Source organism: Ranitomeya variabilis, chromosome 6, assembly GCF_051348905.1.
Source record: "Ranitomeya variabilis isolate aRanVar5 chromosome 6, aRanVar5.hap1, whole genome shotgun sequence".
Classification (NCBI taxonomy): domain Eukaryota; kingdom Metazoa; phylum Chordata; class Amphibia; order Anura; family Dendrobatidae; genus Ranitomeya; species Ranitomeya variabilis.
Window position 1 is genome coordinate 453,409,970 of NC_135237.1, and position 13,695 is coordinate 453,423,664.

Sequence of the window (13,695 nt, forward strand, 5' to 3'; positions counted from 1 at the left end):
TCAGCCCTCTCCTTGATATTCCTCTGCTTCTCCCCTCTGTAAATCCCTTCATTGGCTCCCAAATAGTCAGCATACCCAGTTCAAACTACTAACAGTGACATACAAAGCCGTCCATAACCTGTCTCCGCCGTATATTTCCAAGCTAATTTCCCGATATCTTCCCTTGCTTAGTCTCCGGTCCTCTCAAGATCTCCTCTGTGCCACACTTGTTTGTTCCTCATCCAATCTCCTCCAAGACTTCTCCCGAAACTCTCCCATTCTCTGGATTTCTGCGCTCCAACACGTTCGTAACTACCACATTCGGATCCTTCAGACGGAACCTGAAAACCTCTCTCCAAGAACGCTTACAACCTGCAATGACCACGATACCACCTCAACCTACTGTCTCCTTCCCCATCATCCTGTAGGGTCCTCTTCCCTCTATACCAGTTTATCATTGTTGGTCAACTGCCTCCTACTTCAGATCTTCTCTTCTTTTGCCCTATCCTGGATCTCCTCATACCTTTCTAACCACACATTTAGAGTCTCACACACTACCTCCTCACCCCCTCTCTTTGTTGGAATTCCTCAAAGCTCTGTCCTAGAGATATTTATTAGACTATCCATCTCTCTCTATTAGTTTTTAATGACATTCATCATGTGATCAATATAAGACTTTCTAAGTGTGGGTGGTTACAGATGCAGCAATACCAATTATGTGCACTTGTTATTTATTTTTTTAAGTACCTGAAAAGTGGTCACTTTAATAATACATTGCAACACTTTTGTATTGCTATGTATTAAGCCTGCCATACTTACAGAATTGCTGTTTTCATTCAAGACTCAAAGGACTACTGCAGTGCAGATGTTCAGTACAGCAATCAGAAGAACTCCTACATAAATAACCTAATGTCAGGGGTTTCCATTGATCTTGTATTTTTACTGGATTGGTCTCTTGAGGTACAATTATGGGTCCTTTCCTTTTGCACCCCATCGTGTGCCCAAACAGCAATTTACATCCATATACACAACATTGCTTTATCCCAGGGAACATAATTTATATTGTGCAGTAATCCTTCTACGGATACCTCAGGACTCTGTAAATGTGACATGGTGCCCAAAATTTAAACCACCTTCCATTCCTAAATCCTACCATTTATAGCCATAAATGGGGTATTGACGTACTCGGGAGAAATTAATAAAATTGCGGAAAGAAACCATAGAAAAGAAGAAAAAAAAGAATTATCAGCACACAGCTCTTAGTGTGTGATAATCCACTGTGGGACAGATAAGCTGAACATAGGGGTCTGGGAAGAGTAAATGCCCACTATATCCCTAGGTGAAATTCTTGGGGATGTAGTTTTAAAAATGTCATTTGGGGGATTTGTGTTTAATTGTAAATAAAAATTTAGAAAACAGCCAAGTTTTGATATTTTTTTTTTTTTTCACAAACCAAAATTTACCAGAAAAAAAAAATCATGGCAAAGAAATAACAATCCAGTAATTACAAACAGTCTGTTTTAATGAAAAGCTATATAAAACAAAAATTAAAGCATGACAATTATTAACGGGAATGAAGATCAATCTAACCATGAGTTAACAAAATAACTTAATTTGGTGCCTGATAGTTAACACTTCTTATTTCATGATTAGAGCATTTCTAACATTTCTGTGAGAATATTCGTTTTCCACAAACGCATTGCAAACTATGTACACGTTCATTACAGCTCAGGGGACTCTGAAAGGGTGCAAAAGACTATGAAGCATACAATACAATCAGGATGCGACCTAAAGTTGAAACGGATTCAATAATGTTCACCAGATGCCTCAGCTGTATCCATAAAATGCAATATGACTCTGTTATAAAAAGACTTTCCTTTTTTCTAAACTTGCACCATAAAATTGTGGCTTCCTAAACTTTTCGAAAGAAAATTGTTTGAAAGTGTTTCGGTCTTAAAATTCCAAAAGATCCCACAAAGTTGAACCCAGATCCAATTAAAAAAATGAAGAAGAAAAAAAATTTGGAAGAGTACTTCGTCTTCTCAATTACAAAACTGCCTCTTCCTGGTTTTGGTGTCAGAATATGATAAATCTTAGCAAAACTGTAAAGAGAAAGAAAAGAAGAAAAAAATATTAGAATTATTTTTCACTAGTGTTAAAACACTTCTATGGCCGGTTTCAAATATCCAGAAATCGCCACAGAGCATGAACTATGATGTACGGACGTGCCACTGATCTCCTGACCCCCAAACTCATCAGTCCGATAGGAACACATGAGGGTGTAGAGCTCGGGTCCATAGACCATGGCCGTACTCCGATTATACACAGATGGGTGAAACCAGACTAAAACAATAAAAATTAACAATTATAACAAAAAAGTGTAATTTATTTTGGATCTCAACAGAATATACAGGGGAGAATATTTTTTTTTTTTTAGCCAGGGCCACACAGCATGCTTCTTTTTCCCCCTCTGTGCAGGTGACATCCCTAACAGTCCAAGCACAAACAGCGGGCACAATATTAAATCACAGAAAATACTACTACTATTAAAACATTCCTTTACTCAAAAATATTAAACAAATTGTAAACGCAAACCCACAAATACATGTGATAATCTGGAAAAGTATAGGTTAATCTAACACATGCATTGGCTGACAAATGAGTAATATCTATTTATTTTACTTTTTTTTTTACTACACAAAGGGGTTAGAAGCTCTGTTGATCAGGTCTAAAAACCCTTAAGGAAAAAAATACTGACAGCGGAGGCTGGAAACCTAATATACGATTGCTGCCCGCCCCCCCCCCCCCCCCCCCCCCCTTGACTCTCCCCTTCCTTGTGCCCTGTAGGCCCTATTCTATAAGGCAGAAAAGAAAAAAAAAAAAAAAAAGGGGGGGGGGGGGGGGGAAGTTTAGGTAAAGGAACCAAGATATTGCTGTCTATAGTGATAGAAGGATCATGACTAGTGATGGGCGGATATACTCGATACTCGAGATTTCTTGAGCATGCTCGGGGGTCCTCTATTTTTTAGTGCTCGGAGATTTAGTTTTTCTTGCCGCAGTTGAATGATTTACATCTGTTAGCCAGCATAAGTACATGTGGGGGTTTCCTGGTTGCTAGGGAATCCCCACATGTAATCAAGCTGGCTAATAGCTGTAAATCATTCAGCTGCGGCGAGGAAAACAATCTCAGAGCACTAAAAAATACTCGGAGGACCCCCGAGCGTGCTCGAGAAATCTCGAATGTATCGAGTATATTGGCTCATCACTAATCATGACTATTGTTCAAACTACAACCAAACTATAGTACTAAGTGGTATATGCAAACCATGTACAATAGTTGATTATATTTAGGTTACTAATTTTCACAGCTATATCATCATGTGTCTAGTTACATGTCCATAGGTGCAACCCACATCAATATAATTTAAAATCAAGTGACATGTGCACGCTGATACCAAGTAGAATAAATATAGGGTGGTATCTGATAACGTAGTCCCCACCACACTGCTCCTAAATAACTCCCATGTATACAGGTCAAGATAAATCAGGATATAAATGAAATTTCAGTCTGGATGAATCAAGCTAATTAAGAAACTCCACGCATTTCCCCCTTAGCTTGTGCCATTAGTCCTTGATAAGCACATGTTGGCCGTAGGGCATTAGAGGCTCAGTACTGCTCCATCCCGTTCATGTCAGGGGAAATCCCTTTAGGTGTGATATGCCACGCTGAGTGTCCGGCCAGAATAAAGACTGCGGCCGGAATGTCAATCCGGTGTCAAGTAGTAACATTCATGCGCTTCTCACACGTCCTATCCAGCGCATCCAGAGCATCAATGACGGCACATCGCTAGTGCACGCCATGGCGGCGTTAACGGACTGCGTTACACCGCGGTGTAACGGAGTCGGTCTAACGGACTGCCTGTAACGTAACGTGAACCCAGCTTAATCCATTAGGCAATCCTTTTGACACCCCGTAACCCTTCCCATTAGCCTGGAAGGCTACGAATAGGGACTAGGTCTAACTCCACAGGCTAGTCACAGATATATATTGTAACAGTGCCCTTCTAACGTCATGATTATGAAACTTCCTCTCTCCCGGATTAGGGTTATTACGGAAGGAGGTTAGGACAATCTCTTGACTTCGATTAAACTTTTTTGCTACCTTCGGAAGATAAGCCGGATCAGGCCTTAAACCCGACTTTATCTTCATATTTATGTATAAGGAGAGTTTATAGAAAGGGCCAGTAAGTCACTCACTAACTGATGTTAGAGCCACTAATATGATAGTTTTTAGGGCAAGGTATTTTGCTAATAACTACTGCACAGGTTCAAACGGCTCTTTGGTCAAAGCATCTAGTACCATGTTCAAATCCCATAGGGGGACCTTTGGGATTGGGACTGGTCTGGATTTATAGCAGCATTTTATGAACCTTGCCACCCAAGTATTAGTCACAAGGTTACAACTATATAATGCACCCAAAGCAAACACCTGGACTTTAAGGGTACTAGTAGCCAATCCCTGTTCAAACATCAACTGAAGGAACTCTAGGATGGGACAGATTAGAGGCTTTTGGCCTAATTGCTTTCCTAAAAATTCCAAACATTTTCTCCATGTCCTGCCGTTGATTCTTGCTATGGGTTTCCTACTTTTTAGCAAGGTGGAAACTAGCCTGGTCAAAACCCCCTGCTACTCTGTACTGCCCTTCAAATTCCACGCTGCTAGATGGAAGCCCTTTACTTAGGTGTGGGATACTGGCCCCTGCATAAGGTGGTCCGGGATCTCCGTCGGGTTCCATGGATCTAATAGAGACATTATCCTTAGAGAAAACCAAGGTCTTTTTGGCCAGAAGGGAGCAATCAAAACTCTCGCCTGATCCTCCCGATTTTCCTCACGACCACTTTGACCATCGTTACTGGAGGAAAGGCATAAGCAATCTTGAAGTCCCAGGGAATCTGGAGAGAGTCTACTGTGAATGGGTTTTCCCTGGGGTTCAGAGAACATAACCTTTTTACCTTTCTGTTGTGCCTGTCAGAAAACAGATCTATTTCCAGCAACCCCCAAAACATGGACTATCTCCTGGAACACTCTGCAGTTTAGGGCCCATTCACCCAGTTTTAGTCTGTTGTGGTTTTGAAAGTCTGTCTCGCCGTTCTCTGCTCCCCTTATGTGTAGTGCCGCAAGGGACAAAAGATGTTTTTACTGTCATCTGGAGGATGTCGTTTGCTGCTGCTATTAGGGAGTGGGACCTTGTTCCCCCCTGGTGATTTATGTATGCCACTGTTGCCCAACCGGACATGGGGGAACCCACGGGTAGAGGGAGGAAGCTTTCTAGAGCCCTTTCTACTGCCCCACAATTGTTTTAAAGGGAACCTGTCACCCCGTTTTTTCAGTATGAGATAAAAATACCATTAAATAGGGCCTGAGCTGTGCTGGACAATAGTGTATTTTGTGTACCCTGATTCCCCACCTATGCTGCCGAAATACCTTACCAAAGTCGCCGTTTTCACCTGTCAATCAAGGTGGTCTGGTCAAATGGGGGTGGTGAAATCGCTTCTTCTCCCCCAGATCTTGCTTATCTTTCCGTTGGTGGAGTAGTGGTTTGCGGAATGCACTGCGCAGCTGAAGAAAAAGAGCGCGATCTGCGCTATTCACCGCTTTATCGCTGGCGGCGGCCATCTTCCTGAGGCTGCGCGTGAGCAGATGGAGCGCTCTGCTGCCCGGGGCTTCAGGAAAATGGCCGCGGGATGCCGCGCGTGCGCAGATGGAGATCGCGGCGGCCATTTTCCTGAAGCCGAGTTCGCATATCTCGAACACAAAATACACTATTGTCCAGCACAGCTCAGGCCCTATTTAATGGTATTTTTTATCTCATACTGAAAAAAACGGGGTGACAGGTTCCCTTTAAATTTGAAGACGTTTCCAGCTCTGGAGGTGCCCAAGACCCCTGAATTGCCTGATCTCAGGTTTGCCCTCCAACCTGAGATGCTCGCGTCTGACGTGATTATGTCGCTTACTGGCCTTACCCATGGGACTCCTGATGTCAATTTCATCCTGTCTGTTCACCCTCTGAGGGAGTTCCTGACCTCCGATGATAGATCTACCTTCTAAACGCCCTTTTAGCAATCTCTGTGCCGACAGTATCTCCCATTGCAGCTGCCTGGTATGGAATTGGGCTCATTTGACTGCTGGGATGCAGGACGTTAAGGTTCCCAATAGGGACAATGTTTTCCTCAGGGACATCTGTGGAAGTTCTATGGCTACCCAGGTTAGGTTCATCACCTTCTCTACGTTGTCGGGCAAGAAACAAGACTGCAGCTCAGAGTTCAGGACAAAGCCCAAGAAGGTCAGCATCTTTAGGGATTGTAGCCTTGATTTTTGAGTGTTCATCATCCAGCCCAGTTCTTGTAAAATTACTCACACCTCTTTCAACTGCATAGCACAGTGGTCTTCCTACTATTAAAAGTCGTCCAGATATGGAACGATGACTATGCTCTGGATATGGAAGGCCGTCACTTTGCTATCACTTTGGTGAACACTCTCAAGGCTATTGACAACCAAAGGGAAGAGCACGAAAATGAAAATGTCTGACTTTGCCTTGAATGTATAGGGACACCCTCAGGTATCTGATTGTCTGGATGGATTGGGATGTTATAGTAAGCATCCTTTAAGTCGAATAGTGCCATAAAACAATGATGAAGAAGCTTTATGGTTATATTCACTGACTACATCTTGAAGGTGTGATTTTTTTTATCCAGTGATTGAGACCTCAGATTTAGGATTGTTCTGGATGAGCCATCCGGGTTCTTTATACAATCCCCTTCCTTTTTGTTCACTCAAAACCTCGCATAGGACCCGTTTATCCACTAGGCCCAGAATCTCTGTCTCTAGGGCAAATAGTTCTCATGCCGATCTTCTGATTTGGGGTTACTACAAATGTTTGACACGTCAGATGGTAAAACTATCTTCAGGCCTTTTCTCACTATATTCAGGACCCAGGTGCTGGAGATGTTCTCCCAGGCCTGAACAAAGAGGGAAAGCCTCCCCCTACTGCTGTGCAGCAGACATTATGAGTGGAGGAAGGACCACCAAACATGAATCCGGACTCAGTTTCTACCTATATCCTCCCACTTCCTTGTTTCCCCCGAAGGACGTCCCCTATTGATTTTTTTCCTCCGAAAGGAAGATCTTCTTGGCTCCACTGAGAACCTGGGAAAGCCATTCTTCCGGTCACCAGCTTTCTCCAGGATGTAATCAAGCTTTTTGCCAAACAAAAACTGCCCATCACATGGTAAAGAACATAACTTGTGCTTAGACTGTAGATCTCCTTGACAGCCCATGAGCTATAAGGCCGTCTTGTCGTGTTTGATAGACCAGCAGACCAGGCTGCCAGTCTCACAGATTCAGCGGCCAGGAATGCTGGGGCTCCATGCAATAGAGACATGTTTGACAGGATTCTATCCCTTGACACCTTGGACTTGAGCTGCTTCTCCAGATGATGTAGCCAAATCATTTGGGAACGTGTGGTACAAGTTCCAGCGATCGCTGGTTTTAGTCCTCCCGCTGGCGCTTCTCATGTGTCTTGGATAAATATCCACCTTATCTAAAGGGTCCCCGAGTACTCCCCGAGTCTTCCAAGGGAACCGCTGACCTCTTAGATGACATGGACACAGCGCCATTGATTCTAGGGACCTTGTCCCACAACTCTGTTTCCTTCTCCTCAAAGAGATATCTCCTTTTTGAGGATGAGTGCAGCGCACCAGATTTCTCCGGTGTACTCCACTCTCTATTAATGAGAGCCCGGACCTTAGTGTTGACTGGGAAGGTGCGTTTTTTCTTTTCCTCTAATCCTCCAAACATAACGTCCTCAAGAGACTTGGCTGCTTTCTCCTTCTTTAGACCCATAGTTCTAATGGCCTTAAGTAGCTTATCCATGTCCTCCATGGGAAAGCACGGTCTGCCCCTCGTGTCACTGCCGGAGGAGGACTCAGTATAGCATTGACCCTGTGATGATTTTGGAGAGGAGTCGGATTTAGAAGAAAACTGTCCACGCTTTTTCTTCCCTGTTTTCAACAGGGTTTTAAAGGGAGCCCTCCACTTCGGATGTAATAACAGACTTAAGGTTTGCTACAAAGTCAGGGGTCTAATCACTAATTGTTCTGTGGATGCAGTCGGAGCAGAGGTCCTTCTGACAGTCCACCGCTAGGGGTTTTTGCAAAGCACGCACTCCCTGTTCCTCTTTACGCTAGCTTTCCCAGCAGGCCTCTCCTAATGATTTAAACAAACAATAAGGGACCTATTAACAAAATGACGACATTCACAGAGATCACTCACCACCCCATGTTATTCAAGGGTACAGATTTCGGAGGCTGTTGTGGGACACATAACGTATCCTCTCTGGACACTGAGAAGTCTTTGGATGTCCTGCTCCTCTGGCTGGGACGGCTGCTGCTCTTGCCACTCGAACAGCTGCCTTCTTTGTGTCCAAGCTGATGGTGAGCTGTTGGCTGCTGCTGCTGAAGATTGTCTTGGTCCATATTCACCTGGTATGATGCTCTGGAGCCACCTTCTCCGCTGCTCACCCTTAAGAAGGGGTAGCCAGTGCCATCTTGTGGGGCCTCCCTTCCGATCCCGACGATTGCCTGCCCCTTCAAAAGCCAACCAGGCACGCAGTCCTGTTCCAGTATCCCGGCGTAGCATAGGGCTTCGCCATCTTGCTTCCGGCGCACTTCCATGACGTCACTCGGGCATGCCCATACCCAGCGCCTGTGACCTCAGTGGTACTTGCCGGATGTTGCCCCGGCCGCTCTACTATGCCGAGACCAGCGGGTCGCCGGCACAGGGAGCGCAGCAGGGGGAGGACGACGTGGCTGACCGAGCCAGGACAGCGCTGACTGTGCCGAGGCCCCGGGGACAGTGCTTCCAGCCACCCAAAGGCGGGAGCCACAGGTACGCAGCCTACTCATCTGACGTCGGGAACTTTTCCTTTCACCCATTACAGGTTGCTGCCGATTTCAGCACAGGAATCCGAACAAATTCAAAGTCACCAATTTCCTTCAAAGTGTGGTCACGGGGAGAACATTCAAGTGTCTACACTTTGCAAATTGCAGAACCACAGGGGTTGTTAATCTTTTTAGGTCTACATGACCACTTGAGTATATTGGTAAGGCCAAAATGGAGCTTAGAAACAAAGTTAGAGACCAATTAGGAGATATAAGGCACTCAAGAGATACGCCAATCTCAAGGCATATTAGGCAACTACACAAGGGGAGCCTTGATTGCTTTGGATTTTAGTATCAGACGTAATCCAACCATCAACGGGGTGAGGAGATTGGAACTGAAGGATGCTCCAGAAGTAGACAAAGTGTATCTATTGTATTCGGTCTCAATGAACAGATCCACTTTGGCTGCTTTTTATAAGTTCAATTTACCCAATAGGTCGATTCCCATACATTTCACAATCCTTCCTTTTCACCTTGATATATCCAAAAATCCCAGTAAACACATATAGCATCTATTTCTAGCATTATTTTGATTATTGAGAACCTTTTTTTTTTCCTGCCAAAATCCAACTGACGCAGATGAGTATTAGGATAAATGTAATATTTCTTTCAGAAATGATGCTGGGGTGGTTTATTCAAGGTGAAAATTTGGTGACTGTGGTCTAGATAGAAAATTCAGACACATCAATTTCATATTCATATTAGCACCTAGTATATATTATTCCTTGTATGGAAGAGGGTATTTATCCTCTCTAGATACCGGCCCACTCATTGGGATGGTTTTGGCAACTGAACTTCTATAATTCTTTGGTCTCAACAACACTTCCAATTGTTGTGCATTAATAAGGTACAAGTAATTAAGTAGCAAGCTTAATTCCGGGCCCCTAAGCATTTCTTGCTGGAACGCATCGATATCTTGGTCCCTTACCCAATTATTGTGGTTCGTTATACGATATACTTTCGGTCCAGGCTGGAAAGCAGGGACGTATTTCCGGCCCGACATATTTCTGGAGGGGACACGTGTAGTGATGAGCGAGTGTACTCGTTGCTCGGGTTTTCCCAAGCACGTTCGGGTGGTCTCCAAGTATTTATGACTGCTCGGAGATTAAGTTTTCATCACGGCAGCTGAATGATTTACAGCTATTAGCCAGGCTGAGTACATGTGGGGGTTGCCTGGTTGATAGGGAATCCCCACATGTAATCAAGCTGGCTAATAGCTAAGCACATTCAGCTGCCGCTCCACTCACAGTAGTGAAACCCAAAGACCCCTATTACCGGTATAATGACAGCCAAAGATTTTACACTGAAATCACACCAAGGCAGAATGCCAAGCTCCAGAGTTTCCGATCCATTTCCAGATCTACGCAGATCTGCACTACTGTGCTGGGCTACAGACAAAAGCCATCTAGAGATCTGCTCTTAATAGTCGTCTGCTACACCTGGTGCTAATGCACCAAGCTGGCAGACAGCCACGAGCCACACATTATGGGCCCGCGAGCCATAAGTGGCTCTCGAGTGAGTTACAGGTTGGGTACCCCTGCACTAGCCCATAATTCTGTGCCTCCTAATGAATTAAGAGGATTCTGGACAGTGTCTAACAAAGCCTACTCTCTCCTTCCCACAGACATAGTAGCATAGCAGTAGGGTGTTTATGAAATAACTAAAATGTTACACTGATTTGACTATAAAACATGCCAAACAATGCGTACAGGCTATATAACTCATTTGCGGGGCAGATTATCTGCACTTTGCATTTTACAAGTCTAGGAGCAACAACACAAATGCAATTTTTCTCCACCATATGAATGGATCAGAAGAAACATTTTTGTACTTCAAGCCCCAATATACTCATGACTAGGCATAACCGTATATTCCAGAGACATCCAGTAATCATACACTATACTCGTACAAGTCTTACCTTCCACCGATTTCCACATTCATTACAAAACACAAATGTTGTCATAGGTTCATCAGCGCTGCGGGTCTGAACCTACATAATGCAAATATAAGGTGTTAATTTGGAAAGAATACAACAATTCTGCACTGAAAGAATAGTGTTCATATTAGTAGAACGTGCTCCAATAACAAGCATTATTTTATTTACAAATATACAGCTACATTAAGCCCACCTCACTACTTCAAGTAAGAGGTCTCACTATAGGGGCTTCCAATAATAGCTAATCTATTGTGGGGGTAAAACAACTAGTGATGAGGGAATGTGCTCAGATAAGGAGTTATCCGAGCATGCGCGTGTGATAACCAAGTGTCTTTGTTGTGCTCGAAAAATATGTTCGAGTCCCCACTGCTGCATGTCTTGTTGCTGTCCGACAGTCGCAACATTTGCAGGGATTCCTTAACAAACAGGCGATCCCTGCATATGTTCCTGCTGTCGGACAGCCATGAGTCATGCAGCACTGGGCACTCGAACATATTTTTGGAGCATGCCAAAGTCACTTATCACAAGCATCATCATCTTATCACATGTTTGAACACCTTATCCAAACACGTTCCCTCAACACTAAAAACAACCTAAAAGCATTGAGTCAGTATTTCAACAATGACCCCAGTAGTCTTGGCCTCTTGGTAGGAAAAAAAAAAAAAAAGTGTGATCTATATATTGCTCCTAGCTTACAACATGAGGCATTATTAGTAGGGGGTAGAACAATACTATAAAAACCCCTTTTATAAAATGATACAATGCAACAAAGATGGATTTTACAGTTAGTACTACACTGTTTTTATTTAGAGTATTCATGTTTACACATTAGTTTTATTTGAACGATGTTATCTGTAATATAATTGCTTCAATAGTTTGTAAGAATAAAAGGAAAAAAAAAAGAAAAAAAAAGTTGCAAGCTCCCATATGCAATAAATAGCGGACCATAAGATCGGTTGGTTGACAATCTCCCCTCTACACAGTAACATTGGGCTTGGCTTAGTGCACCCATGGTCTCTATGAAAGACCCCCAGCCAGACCACACTGGAGGCAGGTTATGTCACAGAACAATACGAAAAGCAGTCAAAAATCAGACAACGGATCATTATCTTTCCCCAAAAATCAACTGCTAGGGAGAGTGGTGAGGCCCCATTATGCAGACTGTCAGCTCATCAAGCAGTTATCTGCAAGTTCAGTCGACAGTCTGTGTACAGTATTGGGGACTTAAGGTACCGTTACACTAAACGACTTACCAACGTTCACGACCAGCGATACGACCTGGCCGTGATCGTTGGTAAGTTGTTGTGTGGTCGCTGGGGAGCCGTCACACAGATCAGGGGAACGACTTCGTTGAAACTGTCTTCAACGATGCCGAAGTCCCCCTGCAGCACCCGGGTAACCAGGGTAAACATCGGGTTACTAAGTGCAGGGCCGCGCTTAGTAACCCGATATTTACCCTGGTTACCATTGTAAAAGTAAAAAAAACAAAACAAAACAGTACATACTCACATTCTGATGTCTGTCACGTCCCCCGCCGGCGTCCACAGGGTTACGCGCTGCTCTTCAGAGCTTCCCGCACTGACTGTCAGTGCCGGCAGTAAAGAGCACAGCGGTGACGTCACCGCTGTGCTCTGCTTTACTGCCGGCGTTGACACAGTCAGTGCAGGAAGCTCTGAGCAGCAGCGCGTAACCCTGTGGATGCCAGCGGGGGACGTGACAGACATCAGAATGTGAGTATGTAGTGTTTTTTTTTTTTTTTTAACTTTTACAATGGTAACCAGGGTAAATATAGGGTTACTAAGCGCGGCCCTGCGCTTAGTAACCCGATATTTACCCTGGTTACAAGTGAACACATCGCTGGGTCGGCGTCACACACACGCCGATCCAGCGATGACAGCGGGCGATCAAGCGACTAAATAAAGTTCTGGACTTCTAGCTCCGACCAGCGATATCACAGCGGGATCCAGATCGCTGCTGCGTGTCAAACAACGAGATCGCTATCCAGGACGCTGCAACGTCACAGATCGCTGTCGTTCTCGTTGCAAAGTCGTTTAGTGTGAAGGTACCTTTAAGGATGCAGTTTGCTTTATCTTACCTGTGTGTAAGTACAATTCTTCTTTTTGCACTTGCCGCAGGAGAATAGGTCAGTCTGTGTACCACCAGTTCTGGCCATTTGATGTTCCCGGATGGCCTCCTTTGTAAGGTTCTTTCTCATTTCTTTAAGTTCATCACTTGCCATTTCCTGGAGCAGTGAAATAAAAAACAAAAACAAAAAAACATTCATGTGTGGCTGGGGGAAGAAATCCCAAATGTTAAGATCATGCAGATTAAAGGGTTATTCATAAGTTGCCTTTTGAGCTACTCACAACTACACAATGCTTACTTCCTGGCATCTGGCAGGGTGGGTTCTCCTCTGGTGAGCAGCAGATCTTTAATATAAGGGCTTGTGCACTGGCGTATAAATCAGACGAGTGCAATATGAGAAAACATTGCATTACACTCTGACCAATGTTAGTAAAGGAGTCAAATGCAAATATTCCTCAGCTGCGATTGTCTGCGAAAATCAGATTGCACTCGCCAATGCAAGTCAATAGGTGCGAGGCAAAAAAAAAGAAAAAGAAAATCGCATGGCATACAGCCCATGCATGTGCCATCCAATTTTTACACACACATCTGAAGTAGAGTAAATTCACAGTCCGAACCATCAGAATAGAATAGATAGAAATAGGTCAGTGAGATATATAAACAGTGCTTTGCGTGATTAGTTTACTGAACATGTA

At 44.0% G+C, this 13,695-nt stretch overlaps 1 protein-coding gene across 2 annotated transcripts in view; it reads right to left on the bottom strand.

Moving 5' to 3' along the window:
* Positions 1–1,482: 1,482 nt before the first annotated feature.
* The window catches only part of TCEA1 (transcription elongation factor A1), a 49,855-nt gene continuing 37,642 nt past the window's right edge, over positions 1,483–13,695 (bottom strand). For both annotated transcript variants that reach the window (XM_077270496.1, XM_077270497.1), the window contains exons 8-10: positions 13,011–13,157; positions 10,898–10,969; positions 1,483–2,081 (exon numbers count right to left, since the gene is read on the bottom strand). In XM_077270496.1, coding sequence (XP_077126611.1) covers positions 2,073–2,081; positions 10,898–10,969; positions 13,011–13,157 — 228 coding nt within the window. In that variant the 3' untranslated portion in view covers positions 1,483–2,072. The remainder of the gene's footprint in view (positions 2,082–10,897; positions 10,970–13,010; positions 13,158–13,695) is intronic.